The sequence below is a fragment of the Lissotriton vulgaris genome, chromosome 7 (assembly GCF_964263255.1).
Source record: "Lissotriton vulgaris chromosome 7, aLisVul1.2, whole genome shotgun sequence".
NCBI classification, from domain to species: domain Eukaryota; kingdom Metazoa; phylum Chordata; class Amphibia; order Caudata; family Salamandridae; genus Lissotriton; species Lissotriton vulgaris.
The window spans coordinates 1,623,787,216-1,623,809,684 of record NC_141695.1 but is presented as its reverse complement, the minus strand read 5'-3'; the positions used below and the strand labels follow the sequence as shown (position 1 = coordinate 1,623,809,684).

The 22,469-nt window shown below is 41.6% G+C and overlaps 1 protein-coding gene across 6 annotated transcripts in view; it reads left to right on the top strand.

The window, feature by feature from the left end:
- The window catches only part of HNF4A (hepatocyte nuclear factor 4 alpha), a 400,042-nt gene that overhangs the window by 334,306 nt on the left and 43,267 nt on the right, over positions 1-22,469 (top strand). For all 6 annotated transcript variants that reach the window (XM_086932563.1, XM_086932560.1, XM_086932561.1 and 3 more), the window contains 2 exons: positions 1,928-2,102; positions 21,816-21,910. In XM_086932563.1, coding sequence (XP_086788689.1) covers positions 1,928-2,102; positions 21,816-21,910 — 270 coding nt within the window. The remainder of the gene's footprint in view (positions 1-1,927; positions 2,103-21,815; positions 21,911-22,469) is intronic.

The window sequence follows — 22,469 nt, the reverse complement described above, 5'->3', positions numbered from 1 at the left end:
TGTGCATAGCAACATAATCACGGTACAAAATGTCATATGCAGTTGTGGTGCCAAAACAGGTGGAGGTGGTTCAGTTCTATGTGCCCTTGAAGCCATCTTGTTACCAAGTTTACAGGATTATGCTGGGGCAGGATAGCTTGGATATTGGCGGGTAATTGGCCAAGAGCTACTAGTTTACAGATGAATTCTACTAAAAGTCATGATAAACATTTGTTTGAAGGGGCCAGGATTGCTGATTTTAGAATTGAAGTATTTATCTTTGTCGTGACAATAGGAGTTCCTTAAAAGCTGCCTGTTTTAGGCACCTCTTTGTCAGGCTAATCTCATTGCCTCCTCTGTCAGTGAGTTAAATATAGCCAATTCACAGCGCGGTAAGAGAGGGAGTAGCAAAGTGAGTGATATGTGCTGTTGGAGATGGAGTCACACATTTAGTACCTGAAGAGTTCCAGGAGCTTCTATGAAGTTTTGTGATTATACAAGGAATGAGTTACATAGATCCCAATAAAAGGTTGTTATGTTCTTTGAGTTGTGGGATTGCTTAATTTCTATATGATAGCACCTCCAATACGCAATGCAGCAAATGAAGTCTTGAAAACAAAAACATTGAACCTCTCCCTATAAATTAATTAACTAATGGTGATACATCCTAAGTAAGACAAACCATCATTGTCCCAAACACAGAATTTCTTTTTATATTTTATTGTTCAAAAGCACTGTTGCTCTATATTTTTTGTATATTTATTTATCAATAAAGCATTTCACATTTCAAATCATTATATGAAACCTTACTTATAGAACATTCATTAAATAAAACAGCCCCACTGAAACTTAACATACGCAGAATGACGATGAGACACCACAAATCACATGCATACCAGCCATAACATACCAGACTTATACACAAAAACAAACAGCCAACACAATAACTTATAATTAAACAGCTAACAAAATATACAATTTATAGGTGAAATCAAAAGAACAAGCGCCGACGCGCGTTTCGGAGTGGAACTATATCCCAACAGTTCCTTCGTCAGGGCGCAGAGGGTATGATACAAGTAATGACCAGATGTAATCCAACAGTACTGGCCATATATTAAATATAGGGTGAGGTTCAATGTTTTTGTTTTGAGTATTTACCCTGCCTTCCTCTCCCTTTATTTAGATACCCAGGGACCCTCTTGTTTGTTCATGCAAATGAAGTCTTGCACACCATAGACTCCCACCATTATGTTCCAGATTTTGGCTGATCATTTCAGTTTGACAAGCTTACCTATGTACTGTTAATCTTAGGTTTTGATGCACAGCTTTAGCTTACTTTTCTATTTGTGTGTTCTGTGCATTGGGTATTTTGTGGTTGAGGTTTAACAGCAAGAGTTATGTGCCACTTTAGGGAATAGCTCATAATATGTGCTATTTATCACTCCCTATGTGTAATAAATCCATATTGGTATTTATCGGGTACATTAATGACACACAAAAATCCAAGCCATACCTAATGAGGGCCTTAATGTAATGTGTCTTTCATGGCACAATGCCTTGTTCTTTGATATGAAATTAGACGTGAATTGGACAGGTGATCTGAAATTACTAGGAGACTTGGTTCCACATAAGGTTTGGACCTACAATTATGATGACCAATCTAAATAAAGGATATGATCATCCTCCTAATGTGCATATCAATAGAATACCAGGTTGTTCAAGCCATGCACTGGGTAGCATGTGCCTGGAAAATATGCATGTGTCTTAAGTCATTACAGAATGTGTGCACAGTTCTAGAAAATTATAAAGGTGCAACAATACATATCTCTGGTGGGGAAATTTGGATGTATCATCTGCTGATATATGTCTTATTGGAAGTGTATGCTAGAGAAGAGAGCAATCTCCTACCCAAGTGTATAAGCATCCTATTATTTTCTATAATTTATAGATACTTCACCATCTGAAGCAGCACATATCAACAACTCAAACAACATTGGCATCAGCTCCCTATGCGCAATATGCGGAGACCGGGCCACTGGCAAACATTACGGCGCAGCGAGCTGCGATGGTTGCAAAGGTTTCTTCAGAAGAAGTGTAAGGAAAAATCACATGTATTCCTGCAGGTAAGATGACATGTTAAAATGTGTTATTAATTATTCTGATATTACTTAACCCCTTGGCTGTGGCGGTAATTCCGCCGCAGTGCTGGGGGGGAGAGAGGGGCCGCGTGGCGCCGCCAGGCTCATGACAGAACCCCTCCGTCACGAGCCACGGGCGCACTGTGCTTGTGCCGGAGTGGTTCCGTCACGGCCCCGCCCGCTCAATAGAACGCTCAGCGCAGGCGCGAAATCACTGCCACGCAGGCGTGGCGGCCGGGCCGTGACGGAACCACTCCGTCATTAGCACAGCGCGTCCGTGGCTGGTGATGGAGTGGTTTCATTACCAGCACACAAAGGGTTAAGGGCACACAAAGGGTACCATAGCACAAATGGTCCAGGGAGAACTAGGGTGACCACCTCCATCATTGTTGTTGCAGTCACCAGCTCCAGTCCTGGACTTTTGAGTGTTCATCTAATGCTTTCTATGTTTGGCTTCCAATGAACTAATTCAATGAACAAACCTGCAAACAATGATTTGTAGATGAAAAGCGTTGAGGGGTGCCCCTTATGCCCTAGAGCAGTGACTCTCAAAGTATGGCCCTGGGGCCGCATTCGGCCCTGCTGACCTTTACGTGCGGCCCCCTGATCAAGAGCAGCACTGGGCTAATGTTACTGACTCAGCACTAACAAACAAAAAAATGTTAAATAAGCCAACAAGCATTTATTTAAAGGTTAATTGAAATTCCAGAAAGGAAGTTACTTTAGTAACACCATCATTTATTAAAACATCTTGCTGTAAAAGTATGATCAAGTCTGTTAATAATTTGTTAACATGCAGAACCGTTTCACCGTAGTACATCAAATCATCCGTGCATTGAGAAGTATTGTTTTCTAAAGTGATTGTTTTCAAACGTGAATTGGCAAACATCCATTCTTCCCTAGACCTTGATAATGGCAACAGTGCACGAAGAGGCAAGTCATTTGCCATGTGCACCTTTGGAGGGCTGGGGTTTCTATTATACATAAACAACATATTTATTAAATCAAACTCTGGAGAAAGCTTTGTATAGCCCACATCCTGAAGTCATGTATGTAAAAGTCCTTATCTGCTAATGAAGAAAAAGAAGAGAAAGTGAAATAAAATAATTACCTGGGATCACACAGTTTGGTTAAGCGGAGAAGCCAGGATTAATCCCACGTTTTTGGTTTCACGTTGTGCAATTCAGACACGAGATATATATGCCTAGCTTCCCTTACACCCACCTTACTAGAAACCCCTCCCCAAACCGCCACCGCCACCTTGCTGCTATCAATGCGGCCCTCGGTCACATCACAGACCAAATTTGCTGTCCCTGGGAAGATGTTTGTGAGTGCCCCATGGCCTAGAGTAAACTATACAGCTGACACATCAGATTAAAAAGGTGCAAGACGTTTTTGAACTTTGAGGATGTTAGTTGGACTTGTATGTGGGATCTATGTAGAGGTCAAACAATCAACGATGTAACACCATCAGAATCATTATGGAGCATGGTGATTGGCAGGCGACCTTGCCGCCATTTTCAGTTGTACTCATGCTTCCACCATTTCCTTGCCACACATTAGTTATTGAACAATAATTTATTTGTTCCCATGTACATCATTAAATGGGTAGGGTCAAATAATGACAGAGTGGTATGTAAATACTCTACAGAGTACTGAGGAAATACTAATGCAGGAAGGACCGCCTTGCAGAGCGGAAATAGCAGTGGGTCATCAGATGCAGATCTGGTTTACTGTCAATGAGCGTAACCATGCCAGCTTTACCTGCATTCATAAGGAGAAGTACCTTTGACGTTGGTAAAGGGCACATCTGTAGAGGTGTATACACTCCATACGTTCATGCCATGAAATAAACCACAGTGACAATGATTATGCATTTAGAAGACGTATTCTAATTATTGTGCAGATACATGAAAAGAAATTGTCACAGATCATTAGATGATATGCTTGGAATAAATACATTTTCAGTCATTTGTGTTTCTTATCTGGCGTTTCCACACATAGGCCTAGATGTATCAAGCAGTTTGCGATTCGTTAAGGCCGAAATTCTGCGAATTTCGGCCTTAACGAATCGTAAACTGAAATTTTGCATCTTTTGAGATGTATGTGTGATTAGCAAAATAAGGAATCGCAATAAATTGCGATTCCTTATTTTGCATCAGCATTTAAGGAATCGCAAATGTGCGATTCCTTAAATGCCATGTATGAAGCTTTTTTTTGTAGCGAATTTAGGTTAAGGACTCGCAAATTAACACAAACTTGAGGTCCGTGTTAATTTGCGAAATCCTTTAAAACAACAAAATAACACTATTTTGAAGGTGGCATGTGGCACACATACATGCCCATAGGGCATGTATGTGTGCCATATGCACACACATGTAAGTTTCAGGGGTGCAGCAGGGTGTCCATAAGACACCCCTGCACCCTTGAAATAATTCTCAAATTGCGATTAGCAAATTGCGAATTCGCAATTTGAGAATTACTGCACATTCATTGCTATGGGCCTCCTGGCCCATAGAAATGAATGGGAAAATTATTCCTTAATTGCGATTAGCAATTTGCTAATCGCAATTAAGGAATATTAAGGAATCGCTAAAATATAGCGAATTTCTACATACATACCATTTTGCACTTCTCTAATAGCGATTCCTTAACAATCGCTATTAGAGAAGTGCAAAATGATTTCTTGATACATCTACCCCAAAAAATCAAGAAAATTCTAAATTAGCACATATTCTTCATGCCTTTAAAAAATCCAGAAAATGTATTTCTAAACATACTTCATAAGAGGCTGATCCATAAATACATGCTTCTTCATACTATTGCAAAATCCTACAAGCATAGCCGGAATAATATCCTGAAATTTGAAATCACTTGAGTTCAGTTAAGTGTATGAGGACTTACCTTAACAGGAATTGTGAGCTTTCATATGCACCTCATAGCTTGATTGACAATTTCTATAACAGGTTGTATTACAGTGGCGGCTCCTACGCTAAGGTGGAGGAGCGTTGCCTCACTGCTTTTTAATCTGTGCTCAAAAGAAAAAGAAAATGATAATAACAGGACGTTATTATCATTTTATTTTTCTACGCGGCACTCAGAGCCAGATGGGGGCAGGGCTGGGCTCAGTAACGCCAAGTAGAGTGAGGAGTGGTTTGCACTCCTCTAAGGGCACATGACAGTTTGGCCGGCTCTCTGGGGCTTGCCAAACCGCCATGCACACTTTGCATGTTCTCCATTGGGCTGTGTTGCTCAGCTCTGTGGAGAACATGCCCAGCCTCCCCAGGCACTGCCTGAGCGTCCAAACATGATGCTCAGACCAATCAGGATGCTGCTTCTGCAGCATCCTGATTGGCTGGAGGAGCCCAGAAACCTGAGTGCTTCGGGTGCTGTAGCAGACCCGAAGAGGACAGAGGAGAGGCGGCGTGGTGGCCTTCCCCACCACCCCCATTGAGGCAGCTACCACTGTTGTATCATCCTTTGGCCAAATCCTTAAAAAAGACAAAACTTAAATTGTAAATGACAATCATAGTAAGGGACCTGAGCCTAATTGGTTCTACTTCTTGAACAACGCAACATACACGTTTAAGCTACAGCCTGCATTTGAAAGGGGGTTAGAGGCCCATCTGAGGGAGGGTGCAGTGAGTGACTGCACCTGCCTGCAGGGGGATACATAGTGGTCAATAGAACTAATTTCCCCTTCCAATGGGTGCACTCAGTGGTTGGTATTCAAACCTCTATGGAGTTCATAGCTAATGTGCCTATGATGGATTCTTTGCCTCTGAAATCGCACCCTTAATACAGCACAGGGCCAGCTCCATGGAAATAAGAGAAATTTCCCCTTTGAGGTCATAGCAGTGAAACGAGCGGCCGCACAAGCATTTGCAGTAACTTCTGTAATATCAAAGTGTCCCAGGGGTGCAAAAAGTAGGGTGCACATGTTTGTCGCAGTTTTGACACACTTTTGATAAAACAAGCTCTGAAGTCCATTTTCACCGATAACATTTAAAACATTTTTGTAGTACAATACAAAACAATGCAAAGGCATAAAAAGTTATTTTAACCCCACCTTCTCATGAAGATTCGGAATAACTCATCAGTTAACTCTTCACACTAATTCCTCTACTCGGAATAGAATTCCATTAAACGTAACCCTGTAACTTAGACAGTTGACTATTAGACTATTAAAGTCAAACTCAAAGTCAAAAAGTCTTGTATAGCGCAACATATCACGTTAGTTCTCAAGGCGCTTGCCGACAGATCGACACAGCTAGTTTCTTAAATCGCATCAATTGGGGAACAGCCAAGTTTTTAATTCTCTGTAGAAGGGCAGGTTGTCTGGAATGGACAAAATGTATGATGGAAGTTTATTCCAGAAATGGGGGGCAAGATAGGAAAAGGAGCGGCCACCGTTTCTCACAGTGCGCATCCGTAAAGGAGCTAAAAGAAGTTTAGAACTTGATCTCAGAGTTCTGGCTGGCTGATATTTTTGCAATTTTTTTTTCTAGATAAATGTGTGATACATGCTTGTGTGTGTGAGGCAGAGAATTTTATATTGAGCTCTCAACCTAATTGGCAGCCAATAGAGGGCTTTTAGGTTGGAACAAGACGATGATCTTGAGGGTTGGTCCAGAATTAGTCTAGCTGCGGTGTTCTGAAGGGACTGTAATTTAGAGTAGAGGTCATTTTGATGGAGGCCAGTAAGGCATTGCCGTAGTCTGTTCGACTAATGATTAGTCCCTGTACGAGTGGCTTACGGGTTTCAATTGGTAACCAGTTGAAGATCTTCCGTAATTTCCGTAGAATGCCATAACAGGTGCCCAGAACACGGTTAACATGTGCTTTCATCGAAAGCTTGTTGTCGATGGTGATCCCCAAGTTGCAGATAGTTAGTTTTGGAGAAGGACAGGGTCCCAGTGCCTGGGGCCACCAGTCACTAGACCAATGATCTTCAGCTCTGCCGAACAGAATGATCTCGGTTTTGCTGTTCAACTGCAGTTTATTTTGACCCATCCAGTTGTGGATGTGGGTCATACAGTTCTTGAACTGGATTATAGTATCCGCAGGGTCAGGGCCGAAGGTGACCATCAACTGGGTTTCATCGACATATGATACGGTTTCAAAGCTGTAGGATCTGATTATCTTAGCCAGGGGAGTAACATAAAGATTGAAGAGCATAGGGCTCAAGATAGACCCCTGCGGTACTCCAATACATACTGGCCTACTACACGCAGCCATCGAACTTAGATGCACAGTGGTAGAACGATCTTTTAGATAATTGTTGAACCAGTCCAGGGCCTTCCCTTGGACCCCCATCTTCCAGAGTCGTTGTAACAAAATGTCATGGGAGATGGTGTCAAAAGCGGCCAACAGGTCCAACAAAACCAGAATAGCAGATTCCTTATTATCTAAGGCATAATTCTATGTAGTGCAAAATCTCTCAGACACATTTTCAAAGCTTGTTTGAGTTCCAAATTCTGCTGCTTGGCTAATCTCTAACAGTTGACGGCATAAACATACATCACACACATGACTAAAGTTTAAGATTCTCACCATAGTCTATTATTCACTTGGTATGGAACACTGTGCTATACTTTCAAAATGTAGAAAAACAATTTGCCTTCCAGATCTCTCTCATGAACTGCAAAGAGATCAAAAAGTGATGGTCCGAAGCGAGAAATGCTTAGCTGCTAGTCACCACAGCACCCAAAAGGCCTTGTGTGTTTCATACTCCTTTCTACAAGAAATACAATTTTGTATATAGATATAAACATCTTCAATGTATATGAGATAAAGTACCCTCTGACATAAATTATAAGGATATTGCAAGTCACAGTGGAATTCCATGACCATAGAGAGGAATTAGATTCAATGGCAAGTTAGTTCCATTATAAGGTCATGGACCTCTGAGGTTACTTGCATTATCCTTTTAAGGTACGGCAGAGGGTATTTTATTTCTTATAAGACATGGCCATAATATTGCCCTTCCCACAAACCACTTAGATACTTAGATTCTTGCCCCTTCACATGAAAGCAATATCATGGTTCAAAACAAAAATAATAAGAACAGAATCTGCAGTGCAAAAAAGAACACACCAAAAAACAGCAATCAGTTGTAAAAAGATATTACAATCAGCTTAATGTAAGTTAGATTAAAAAATGGCATCGCTCAAAATATGTAGACACAAGATGAGAGATTCTGTTGTTCCTGCAGCGTCCTTTAGTGCAAAATATAAACAATTGCCATGAATATATCCTTTCTGCTGATCTCTGTTCACTTTACAAAAACGAGTCAGAGAAATGCAAAGCAAGTTCTCTTTTTTGTTGTGTAAACTGCAGCAGCAAATAGGTTCCACGACCTGCATTCACTTTGGGTGCTGGCTCTGGCAGAAGGTACAATAACATCACAACTCAACTGTCATATATTATTATGGAGGAGCAGCTATGTCACTATGATGTCACAACTTGACTGTAACAAGGATATTGGAGACTGCTTTTTCATGCTGAGCTTAGAGCTCTAGTTAAAATACGTATATTTAATTAAAAAAATTAAAAAGTGTGCATGTCAAGGTCAGACTTTTTATGGCCCATTCTTAACTTTTTCTTCATCAGTCACCAGTAAAAAATGCTTGAAAAAATGAATCTGAATTTAGATACTACTGGATCACTGTTTGTTTTTATATATGAGCATTTGCATTTTGCTAGGAACATTCTAAAGTCCACATTACCTGAACATTTCATGCAAAAGCTACATTCATACCGGATATCTAGTATAGTTTTCAAATATTGATATAACTAGTTTGCTTGCACTGTGGTAATATATGTAGTTGTATTTTGGCAGACTTCTTAGTTGAAATGAAAATCATTTCTAACATGTATATAAATTATGTGATTATTGCCTTCTTCTTTACCACCTCAGTGCTCAAAGACCCGCTACAAAAAGAGGTACTTCCTTGTGTCAGTCAAAGAAAAACATAGGGACCCAGAGACCTACTATTGTTAAATGTATTGCCAAATACCCAATACATTTGCAGAAAGCATTAATTCCTGAGACCAGGAGACCTTTTATTTCAAGAAGATTTTATTGAGCGAAATAATGATCCAAATAATATCCAAATCAAAATACAAAGATGCGATACATTCCAATATGAGCAGAAATGTGAAAACATAGGCAATACTTGATCAATAACAAGCTCAATGTACGTAAAATTGGAGAACAGGCACCTAAAATGAGGGTAATGAATTGAGCCAAAAGAGGAATACATTGTTCAGAACGTAGAAAGTATCAGTCCGTAATGTGAGGACAGGGGCAGGGGGAGGTAAGAGGAACAACAGGAAGAAGGAAGGAGAGCAAGGAAAAAAGCAGCAGAAAGAAGGAACGGGAAGAGAGGACAGGAAAGAGGAAGAAAGAAAGAAGGAATCCCACAGGAACAACCCAATGTAATGCAACTTACCAAACAAAAAATTAGGTAGACATAACAGCAGGAAATTGAGGGACTACACCATTCGCAGAGAGTTCCATATATTCATCCAGAGTTGGCCAAACCCCACTAGAGACGGAAGGTGACAGGTGTGCTAGATCTACTGAAGTGTGAGCACTGCGTAAGAAGGAAACCCATGCCCACCAAGTGTGATAGGAGACAGACGAGAAAGATTTCCACTCCATAAGAATAACTTTGATCGCTACAGATAAAAGAAGGTCTAACAGTTGTAATTGTAATGGCTCAAGGGGAAGAGGCGTAGGAGCCGCCCAGGGGCCTAAAATAACTAAAGGGAAAGAGAGCTGGAGCTCAATTTCAAAGATAAGAGACAAATGTCGCTGAATAAGGTCCCAGAAAGATTTAAGTAAGGAACAGTTATAGAACATATGAGGAAAATCACCTGTCTCAACGCCACAACTCCAACAGAGGTCATCCTCTTTAAGGTTGAGAGAATGAAGACGCACCGGAGTCCAGTGGAGTAGATTGATCGAGAAAAACTTGGACTGTATTAAGGAAGGAGCAATTTTGTTACGTAACGCAAATTTGCCAATGGATTGCCAAGCTTCGGAGGAGATATGGTCCGTAATATTGTGATCAAAATGACGCGACCATTTTTGCTGTGCAACCGTCTGATCTGGAAGCGAAGAAGAGGATAGAAACCTATAAATGCGGGAAGCAACATGCCCCGCTTTGAGCCAGATAGAAAACAAAGAGATGGTGGACGAAGAGGGGTGAAGACGAGTTTTCGAGATCGCAACTTTGATTTTAAGAAAAGTATAGAAGTCTAGATTTGTCAGAGAGTGTTTGAGCGCTAAGTTAGAGAAAGGTAAGGGCTCACCAGACTCATTATACAGATGGTGTACAAGAGAGACACCCTTCATCGCCCAATACGACATGAGTGCGGGGGTGATATTGATTTTAATTTTGGAATTACGCCAAATGGAAGACCATCTAGTCTTGTGTAGAGGAAATGCCATTTTCTTATCCACTTTCCTAATTGCGATAATTGTATCAATGATGATAGATCGGGAGAATAGAATATGTAGAGTGGAAGTAGTACACAAAGAGGCAAGCGGTAAGGGAGCAGCTAAATCCTGTTCTATGAGTAACCATTGAGGGATATGCCGGGTTGGGGGAGAAAACCAGAGGGCACCTTGAGAGGCCAAAAAAGCAGTCTGGTATTTTTCCCAATCCGGGAAGTTACAACCACCCATATCACAGGGTCTACGTAAATATTTGTATGCCAACCGAGCACGTTTCCCGCTCCATAAAAATTTGGAGGTGATACCATCGATTTCCCGAAAAAAAGAGTCAGATAATTTAATCGGAATCATGGAAGAAACAAAATTGATGATCGGCGTGATCATCATTTTAAGGGTTTGTAAGCGCCCCCACCAAGAAATATGTTTTGGGGACCAAGTATCCAGAAGACGACGAACTTTAGCCAGAGTTTGAGACTCATTATACGTAACCGTGGTATGTAGTGTCGAACAAAAATAAATGCCTAGATATTTAAGATGGGTAGCTTGCCATTTAAAGCCAGCCGAGCCCATATGCGCAGGAAAGCAATAGGCATTTAAAGGGAACATTTCTGTCTTGTCTTTATTTAGGGTATATCCCGAAACTTTAGAAAATAAAGAAATGGTGTCAGAGATCGCAGGAATGGCTAATGCGATATCGTCCGAGAAAATAAGAACATCGTCTGCGTAGGCTGCAGTTTTTAGACAATGAGGGCCAAAAGAGAACCCTTTGATATCGGGGTGTAAGTCAATCAGCCGAAGGAGAGGATCGATAGATAACAAAAACAATAGCGGGGATAAAGGACAACCTTGTCTCGTTCCTTGGCAGAGATTAAAAAAAGAGGATGTGGAACCATTAACTCTAATATTAGCTTTAGGTTGGGAATACAAAGACATTACCATGTTAATAAAGGAGTCCCCGAGATTATGAGCATGTAAAACAGCTCGAAGAAAAGGCCAAGAAACCTTATCGAAGGCCTTCTCCGCATCGAGGGCCAAGGCCGCGGCAGGTAGTTGGGATCGCTTGGCCGCCCCAATAATATGACAGAAAGTGCGAATATTATCTCTTGCCAACCTACCCTTAACAAAACCAGTTTGGGAAGGATGGACTAAATGGGGAATAAAGGATTCCAGACGTTTCGCCAGGATTTTAGCAAAAATCTTCGCTTCCATATTGAGAAGCGAAATAGGGCGGAAATTCTTAGGGTCCGAATGGTCTTTCCCTTCTTTTGGGATCACCACTATGGTGGCTTCGGCAGCCGTACCAGAGACAGATCCATTACGAACAAAAGCGTCAAAGACAGCCTGCAACTTAGGAACAAGCAACGGGAGAAAGGTTTTATAGAATAAGATCGGGTAACCATCAGGGCCTGGAGCTTTCCCCGAACGGGTGGCCTTGATAGCAGAGACTATTTCCTCAGGTGAGATAGGTTCATTTAGAGTGGAGCGATCTTCCTCTGATACAGATTGAATCGGAATTGATTTTAAGAAATCTTGGCATTTGTCAAAAGAGGCTTGGTTGGAGGGGGTATACAATTTGTTATAAAAATCACGAAAAACTTCAAGAATTTCTTCAGTTTGGAATTTTTTAGAGCCATTATGGTCCTTAATAGAAGAGATCTGAGAGGATCTAGAGGAGGAATCTTGGAATTTTAATGTAGCAGCCAAAAGTTTGCCAGCCCGATTCTTTAAGAGTAATTTTTTGGACTTTTGTGCTTGGAAACCAATATGAGCTCTTTTAGTGACAATTGTATTATATTTGTATTTTAGAAGCTTAATTTGTTGTAGGAAAGTCGGGACTTTAGTATGTCTAAAGGAAGCCTCCAAAGACTTGATTTCAGATGATAAATCAGTAAGTTCTTTTTTAATTGCCAAATTGCGTTTGGACATGCATGCAATAACTTGACCACGGAAAGTACATTTAAAGGAGTCCCAAAGAATTATTGGAGAAGCTACAGACTCCTCATTTTCACGGAAAAAAGTGTTGATATCCTTGGAAAATTCTTCCACTTGGGTAGAGTCATATAACACCTCCGTATTAAGTCTCCAGGAACGACCACGTGGTTTCGGAGCAAAGGACGAAAGCGTAAAAGTAACCGCAGCATGGTCGGAGATGACAATGGGATGTATAAGTGGGGAGGAAGAGGCTGCGACAAGAGAAGAGTGAACTAGGAGATAGTCAATGCGAGAAAATGAGGAATGAGGGGAGGAAAAGAAAGAAAAGTCACTACCAGTGGGATTGTGGAGACGCCAAATATCATGCAAATTAGCAATGGAGCACATGTTAAGCATCTGTTTGTGTGCTTTAGGCGGACGAAACTGAAAAGCGGAATTTCTGTCCAATAAAGGGTCCATCGGTAAGTTAAAGTCTCCACCTACAATAAGATTACCCGCATGTGGGGTATCATGCAGTTTTTTAGAAATGGATTTCCAAAATGCAGGGTTATCAATATTTGGAGCATAGATATTCATAACAAACAGATCATGCTGACCATCTGATAATTTAGATAGGAGCCATCGACCATCAGAATCATGCTCAGAAGAGATAATCGATAAACCCGAATTCCTCGAAACCAACGTAACCACACCATTGCGTTTACCAGAAGCATCCGAACAAGACACATCCGACACCCATTCTTTCTTCAAAAATAGCGCTTCTCTGCTAGTGATCTTAGATTCTTGAAATAGGACTAAGTCCGCTGAGAGAGATTTACAATAATCCAAGATTTTAGATCGCTTGACCGGATGATTTAAGCCCTTAACATTAAGGGATAAAACATTTAAACCTGGCATCTACCTGAAGGGGATACACTCGAAGACAACAATGATAACAGAGAAGAGACGAGGTACAGGAATATGGTAGACCAACCACAAAACAAAATAGATGTTACGGGAGCAACCATGTGGGAAAACCATGAAAAAAGAAAAGCCAGAAAGAGAGAAGAAAGATTAGAAAGGAGAGAGAGACGAGGCAGAGGGGGAGGTCTAAAAGAGACCCATAACATGCAAGGGAGAACGTGGAAAAGGCGAGTCGAAGACCCGTTATAGGAGCAAAAGTTGGTAGAGAAGAATAGCCCATTATGAAGAAAACGATTGATAGTGAACAAAAAAGTAATAGAAAATCCATACACCAAGGAATACAATTTATAACGAGATATTACATTGCTATTAGAAGAAAAAAACCACTCAGATTAGATTAACATTACCCCATCAAGCGCAAAAGCATGGCAAAAATAACAATATCATAACATGTAGGAAAAGCTGCATTATGTATGAAACATCGTAAATAGCATATATCATTTTGTGAATAGAGGAACAAAGAAGTGCTGAAATCACATATGAATCAAACCAAAACACCTAATTCTAACTATACTATAAAATGGAGTGACATAAGAGGAACGATAGAAGGTGTGTGAGAACAGAATGGAGACACGAGGAAGAAACCGAGAAGGAAGATGAAAACGAGCATACAGAAAAAGGAGAAGTCTACTCCACGATACTAGAATGCTACATAGTATAATGCAAATATAATAACAATGCTATCGAAAGGAGTAATAATACTTGATTAAAAAGCTAATAAATCTGCAACTGAGAACTCTAAAAAGTGCAGGTAACTAGTAAGTATAAACAGTATCAATATAAGTGAAACACACCGTAATAACAATAGAGAGGAGCAAGAAAAAAGGAGTTGAAACAGAGGTACACACGAAATCAGAGAAGATGGGTGAAAGAAAGAAGAAGAAAAAATTGAAAGGATCTACAAGAAGTTTCTCGAAAAATAACGAAGAGAAAAAAGAAGAAGAGGACGGATATTAGAGAGAAAGGAGAACTATCAGAGTAGTATAGAAAGAAAAACAGAGATAGGACATACGATAGCAGAGGAGAAGATCAACAAGAAAAACTGGCTGGAGAAAAAAGAGAAGGTAACAATGCAGAAAAAGACATAACCAGAAGTAAAGAGAACAATAAATCAGGTCCCTGAGGCCCCAGGAGTCTGCGTCGTTGCACGTTGAATTTCCATCTCTATCTCCTCCTGGTTGTCCAAAAACGTTGACAAGTCTGCCGGTTCATCGAAGATTCTGGAACGCCCTTTATAAGTAATGCGAAACTTGGATGGACCAGAAAAGGAAAAAGAGATGCCCAAGTCTGTGAGACGTTTTCTAAGATTCAAGAAACCTTTCCGTCTTATGACCGTGTCTCTGGCAAAGTCTTGGGAAATGGATATGCGATGACCCTCCCAGTTGAGTTGTTTAATCTTGCGCATATGTGACAAAATCAGTTCAGTGTGTTGATGTCGTAAGGGCTTAAAAATGATTGCTCTTGGCTGGGTGGCTGCCTTAGAACGGAACGTTGGAACACGGTGTGCTCTTTCAATCTCAAAGTCTCTGTGAAAAGATAGTTGAAGTGTATCAGGAATCCAATGAGATAAGAATTCAATCATGGAGGAGGATGATTTCTCTGAGTCCTCCGGTAGGCCAAAAATACGCAGATTAGATCTCCTATTACGGTCCTCCTGCTCCGTGAGGTCTCTGCGCATTGCCGCCATAGACCGTTCCATCTGAGAAAGCGACCTGGATTGCTTTTGCATACCATCCTCTGCGGAACTTATCCGTGTTTCTGTTGCTGATACACGTAGAGATAGGGCTTTAAAATCATTCCTGATGGCAGAGACTTCCACTTGTAATAAGTCAGTGTTAGTTTTAGTTGACTGCGCAATATCGTGAACCTCATTCAGGCGCGCCAAAATGGTGTCCAATGTGGAAGTATTGTCCACCTGAGGTGATTCAGGAGTCGGAGAGACTGACTTAAGTCGCTTTAAAGAAGTGCCTGGGTCTTTAGAGTCTTTGCCGTTCAAGGAGCGACTCATAATGACAGTGTTGTAGCAGACGACTAGCCAAAAATGTCACAGGGATAGAGTATAGCACCAAAGTTGCGCAAAATATCCAGAAACAGTGAAAAAAGAGGCAATTCACGCTCCAAACACGCTATGCTAATCTAGCGGTTGAAAAAAGAGCAAAAATAAGCAGGAAGACACCTCATGATATCGACATGAACACCTCAATGAATCATGTGGAGAGCAAAAAACTGCGAGCACTTTCAAACCCAGCCAAGCAGCAAAAAGTAACATTAGAAAGAAAGCAGAAATGTTACCATTACAGCCGTCGTGTGAAGAAATCCATAGATATACGCGAAATACTGTTAGATTGTATCCGCGGCGGCGCCTCAGAGAACAGATGACAGGAACGTCAGACGCGGCAAAATGGCGGCCGCTCCTCAGGAATGCGAGCGCCTGCGAGGATGGAAGCAGAACACATAATGCCGGTAGTTGCAGTCGCGGAAAAACAGCGTCGTGGAGATCAGCGCATATTCCGCCGTAGGTGTGTGGATTTTCCGCAGAAAAGGGCACGAAGAAACGGAGAAAAACGCTCAACGGGAACAACTCACCCCGGAGCTCAAGCGCAACACGCCATATCACAGCGGCGCGCAAGCCACGCCCCCCACCAGGAGACCTTTTAAATGAAAAAATTGAAAGAAGGGTCCCTGTCATTGGAAAACCTGGTTCCTTCCAAGAAAGAATCAACATAGAAGAGGAAATGCCTGACGGCACCCAAAACGCCTTGTGTGCCTTCATTCTGTGAAGAGAGTAAAGATAGCAAGGATGGTCTAGAACCTCAAACAAATAAACAGCGTTTTCCATGGTTGGCCCATCCATCCAACACTTCCATCAAATTGTTCTTTGGAAAACTGGTAGCTATCTTTTACACCTTGCTTTCTGCTGACAGTTGGAATGATACCTTTGTTTGGGAGCTAGATTGCCCGTTGAAAATGGCCAGTACTTTGCTAAGTGAAAGTTGATGAAGATTCTTCTTTCTGGTCCAGGTAGGACCTGGCTTGGCAGTTCGGGCTGGACTGTTCCCATGAGGAGCAGGGTCAAGACTGATTCGCATATGGCTGGGTCTAAACTGGAATAGCATGGTGAGAATAAAAAACGATGGATTTAGGCCCAGATCTCTGTACCGGGGGTGAATGTGTGGCATTGTTCAGCATTCTGTCCATCATTTGTTTTTTGTTTTTAATTTTTCCATATAATAACCCATTACGTCAGTCACATCTCTACTTTTATACCCTGGTACATGTGTACACATGTGTCATTGTCTAGAGGGGGATGAGGATAAGGGAGAGTAAGGGAAAAACATAGGATAAGTGGTAGGAGTAAGGGAGTGGGGTGAGGTGAGGAAGGGAGCCTTCATCAAAATGGTGAGGTGATACAGAGAAGTCAAGACAGACGTTAACAGAGGGGGCCAGGTGGTCATACGATGGAAGGACGAAGCAAGATGGTTGAAAAGGATAGGGTTGGCAGAGGAGCTGGCACGGCAGTGGAAGATAGGACAGGTGGGAGGCAGGGAATCACAAGAGAAAATGTGATGGAGGATAGCATTATAGATGAGTGGAAGTGAGATAGGTGGATTAGAATGATTGGTTTTGCAAAGGTGGCATTTGGTATTTGGATGTGAGATTGATAAATTCAATCTCTCAAAGCCTTGAGGTTTGGCAGGTTGGTGCATGCACTCATGGCATTGCACCTTCTTCAAATAAGAAAGTCAATTTGATTGCAGGGAAGCATTGGGTTTAAGCAGCTGGAGAATAAAATGAATTACCTTAAGTTCAAAAGATGCCTACCAATTGATCACGATGAATCATTAAACCATAGTCAGCTGGTGCATTACAGTCCCTATATTGACTATTACACCAGAGCAATATCACCTAAGCTTTTACCTAGAGGAGTTTTAAACCCATTTCAGGATGATATGTAAAGTGTTGATACAACACAAGGGTCCAATGTCGTGATAAATTCAACTGCTGCACGTAAAAATGGAGGATGGCGATGTTTGTACCGATGAGTTTTAACAACATGTCTGCAGAGTTATCAAGGACTACTTGACCCTGGAATGGATAATTTGTGATGACAATCAACAACCAGCAGTGAATTAATATTTACTATGGCCAAGAGCGAAACAGTTGACTGTCCTGCCAACTTCATCAAATTTCCGAGCATGTCTGAGGAAGGCGCTTGCCCATGTGGATTTCTGCATGCTTGACTGACTAGGGTGAGAGATTAACCATCCAGCAAGGTGAAGTGGGAGCAGCAAGCTTTCCTGAGCCATCCTTTGAATATCTTGTTGAACTACAAAAGGAATGGGGTTGATTGGGCTCCCTGTCCATGAGTTTGTGGGCCAGAGACACCTCTTCACATTTCCTTGCAAGTACAGAATAATGGTTTGAATCGAGGCAGGTTTAGAGCACCTATGGAACTTACAAATGACAGTTGTACTCCTTAAAACATAACAAAAAGGCATTTTGTTGGTGGGCACTGAAATCAGAAAGTTAATCATAGAAAGACTCCAAATATCTGTTGCGACAAATACTTTAACCTTTGCCTAGTTTCTGTGTGGCATAGGTCCTATTGACCTGTTTTCCTTCTGCAGTATAGTTTCACAAGTATTATGGTAAATTAAAAACAATATAAATAGATTCGTGTGGAATTTCCAGAGTTTTCTCTGAAATGTATTTATACACACACACATATATATATATATATGTATATATGCAAACACCCAATTTCCTTCTTCGCTTGCTCTGCGCTCGGGACCCACGCCTCCACGCCATCAGCTCTAATTAGAGCGAAACACTGTAGGGGTTGCTTTTATTCATTTCAGGTTGGCTTGAATTGGTATTTTACCAATTCAAAGCTGTAATACTGTGCCTGGAGTGATAAATGGCTTTTGTCATTTTACAGCTCTGCATGGATGGCACTGTGCTAATCCTATGCTTAACCCCTTCGACACTCGTGACGGAACCGTTCTGTCACGAGCGTCGGTTGGGCTGTGCTGGTGACGGAACCGTTCTGTCACGACCACGCCGTTTTCGAATCTTCAGCACAGCGCGAAAATTCATGCCGCGCTGAAGCGGTTAAAGACTTTGCTGTACAAATGGCAAAAGACTTTGTCCATTTCTATCTCGGCGTGGATAGCACTGTGCTAATCCTATGCTTAAAAACTTTGAAAGAAAAGCAGACGTTTGAGGTGAGCAAATTTAGAGTGTCGCTGGTGTTGAGAATGCTCTAACAGGAGCTGCTTTCCTTCTAAACTTGGGAGCTACCCAGAGTTCTCTCCTTCTTTTTTTTATATATATATATATATATATATATATATATATATATATATATATATATATATATATATATATATATATATATATATATATATATATGTATATATATATATATATATATATATATATATACAATGGACAAGCCTTTATTATCTAGGCTGGCTTCGACCACCTCCCAAATAGTTAAATCAGATCAGGCTTTCAATAACTAAACACTGAATATGCATAAAGAAAATGTGTCCAGAGAATTTTAGTGGATATTGTGAGGTCAATTATTAGGGTTTCTGAAAAGCTAAGTGGATATTACTAATTATTGGGTCGATGACCCATGCCCTAAATGGCTGGCATATTGGGTATCTTTTGCTCATGCTTAGCCACACTCTAGATACAGACCTGTTTGGGCGGAGGATTAGATTTAGTTTTTTTGCAAATTGACCATTCCATGAGATATTTACCATCTCCTAGTACTTTCAGACGACTCCAAGCTGTTTATTTTCGAGGTCATATCTGCAGGGGCGGCTCCTCCGCTATGGTGGAGGAGCATCTCCCCACTGGTTTTAAGCAGTGTGAAGAAGACAAACATAAAACAATAATGTCAAATGTCAAATGTCAAAGGCTCTTATAGAGCGCACTTATCACCGTACGGTCTCAAGGCGCTATGCAGCAAGGGACAACAACCAGACTTCAAAGGGAGATAAAGATGCTTATTTAGGAAAAATCTAAGTTTTAAATTTTTTTCGAAAAGACATATAATCAGTGATAAGCAATAAATGGGGCGGGAGTTTATTCCACAGATGAGGGGCAAGATAAGAAAAAGCCCGTTCGCCATTGCGTGAAATATGCACACGAGGTTGAATCAAGAGGGATTGAGAGGAGGATTTTAATAATCTTTGAGGCCGATACCATGCCAATTTTTTTGCAAGGTGGATAGGGCCAGTGCCATAAAGTATTTTATGAGTCAAGCTCAATACTTTGAAGTGAATTCTTTGGCGGACAGGTAGCCAGTGCAGTTTTTTTAGATTTGGAGCAGAGGCTGACCAGTCAGGGAGATCCAAGATCAGTCTAGCTGCCGTGTTCTGCAGCACCTGCAACTTAGACAGAACATTCACATTTAATGAGGCAAACAGTACATTGCCATAATCCATACGGCTAATGACTAAGCCCTGCACCAGAGGCTTTCTGGATTCTATAGGTAGCCATCTGAAGATTTTGCGTAACTTACGCATAATCCCATAGCACTTGCCTAATGTTTTATTAATGTGAGGCTTCATGGAAAGGTCACGGTCTAGAATGATTCCTAAGTCACGTACGGCCTCTTTAGGAGAAGGGCAGGTCCCTAATTCTGAGGGCCACCAGTCCTGTGACCAAAATTCAGCCGCCTTGCCAAACAAGATGATTTCCATTTTTTCATAGTTCAACTGGAGCTTATTATTGCTCATCCAATTGCTGATGTCCAACATACATTTTTTGAACTTACAACATTTTTCACTGTAGTCCGAATTGCACGAAATGAGCAATTGGGTATCATCAGCATAAGATACTGTATCAAAGCCGTGCGATTTTATGATGTTTGATAGCGGGGTTAGGTACACATTAAACAGTAAGGGACTTAAGATAGACCCTTGCGGGACCCCCACTTTAACAGGCGGTCAGTTGGACGTTAGTGACTCCACCTGAACCGTATTAAACCGGTCCATAAGATAGTTTTCCAGCCATAGGAAAGCCTAGCCTCTGATACCTATCTCCCACAACCGATGTTTCAAAATGCAGTGGGAGATGGTATCAAAGGCAGCTGATAAATCCAACAGGATCAGGATAGCAAAATCACCACCATCCTAAGCAAGTTTAATGTTATCGACTATCTCCACGACAGCAGTTTCGGTCCCGTTAGCAGCACGGAACCCAGATTGTGAAGAATCGAGGAGAGAGTGCCCCTCTACGTATGCAGTAAGGCGCTTATTTACCAAGTGATCCAGTACTTTCCCAAAAAAGGGAAGTAAGGAGATGGGCCGATAATTAACAGCAAGGGACGGATCACTGGTTGGTTTCTTCAAAATGGGCTTCACCCGCGCATGTTTCCAGCTATAGGGAATAGTGGCTTGTTCCAATGAAGAGTTAAAAATAATGGAAAGAGCATTGACCAATAGAGGAGTGATCTCAGGACCCCCCGAGGGGAGAAGATGTCCAGAGGGGAACCAGTCTTTATTTTTTTTAAACCATCGAGAACTTCACTCGTGGTAATAGGATCAAATAATAATGACTTTAAGTTTCCTGATGGGTTCTGCTGCTTTGCTGATGGGCGTGGCTGCTGTGCTCACGGAACAGGGCAGGGAAGGAAGTGTGCAATGACTGTTTGGGGGTCCAGCAATACGCACTTCCCTGTTCTCCATGCAGGCTGCATTACAGACTGCATGAAAAACATGCCCACCCCTCCAGCCTTGGGCTGAGCGCCATGTCACAGTGCTCCGAATAATCACAACGCTGCATGGCAACATTGTCATTGGCTTAGGAGCCGAAGCCTGGCTGCCTGCCTCCTATTCCTGTAGCGGGAGACAGGGGAGCAGGAGCAGCGACGTGGGACCAACTTCAAGGAAAATTTGTTTGTTTTTAAAAGGAAAGCGGAGCCTATGGAGGCAATGCCTGTCGTGCGCGCACTGTGTGCCATGCACAACATGGTGCATGCAAACAGTGTGCCCGACATGCAAGTGGCGCTGCACGGCGGCGACATTTGCTATGAGCTGAGGCATGCCGCCGCCGCGGAACTGCTGCAGTCACACCGCCAGCCCAGCACTCAAGTCGTAATGCTGCAATCGGGATGCTGCTGGCTTGGTGCATTCTCACAACCGTGGCGCAGCGGCCTGGCGGTCTGACCACCGTAGTCGTAATAATGCCCAGAGTGAGCACTGCATACAACTATGAATAAAATGAAATAATTAAACTAATATGATAGTTGCACACAAAACGTTCATATCTGAAAGACTTTTGGAAAGAAAGCAATTTTCACGACTTTCTTTCTCGTTTAATAGGTTCAACAGACAATGTGTTGTAGATAAAGACAAGAGGAACCAGTGTCGATACTGCAGGCTAAAGAAATGCTTTCGAGCTGGCATGAAGAAAGAAGGTGAGGCTATTATCTGTACAAAAATCTTTACTTCGTTTTAGTTTATCTATTTTACAAGTCAGGATGTGATCTCAGATCGTCGTTTAACAACCTCTTTAAAAGAATGGGTGTAGATGAATACTAGCTGTGAACTCCTGATTACAGACTGTAATTGTTATTTGTGCAACACCGATAATGAACCTACTCAGGATTGCAGGCAAACTGCACAAAGGGTCAAGTTCAGCAGAAAACTGCAATTGTACGAAGTAGCTGACAGTCACACATGAAACAAATGTTTGTAACTAATAGGAATCGTGTGGGATTTGACTTTGGGTATTGTCACCGAAACGTAGGCGGAATCAGCAGACGAACAAAGAACAACCCTTTGATGCATGGTTGGACATTGTTAGTTATTCTATCAATAACATTATCTCGCTGCTCCTCTCTAAGTAGTCAGCTGCAATTTAATGGTTTTGCATTACTTCCATTCATGATATGACTGTTTTTCATGCCCACTTTTGTATATGACCCAGTTGTAAGACCCCACGAGTTAGAATTTTGGACTGCCAGTTGCAGCAAT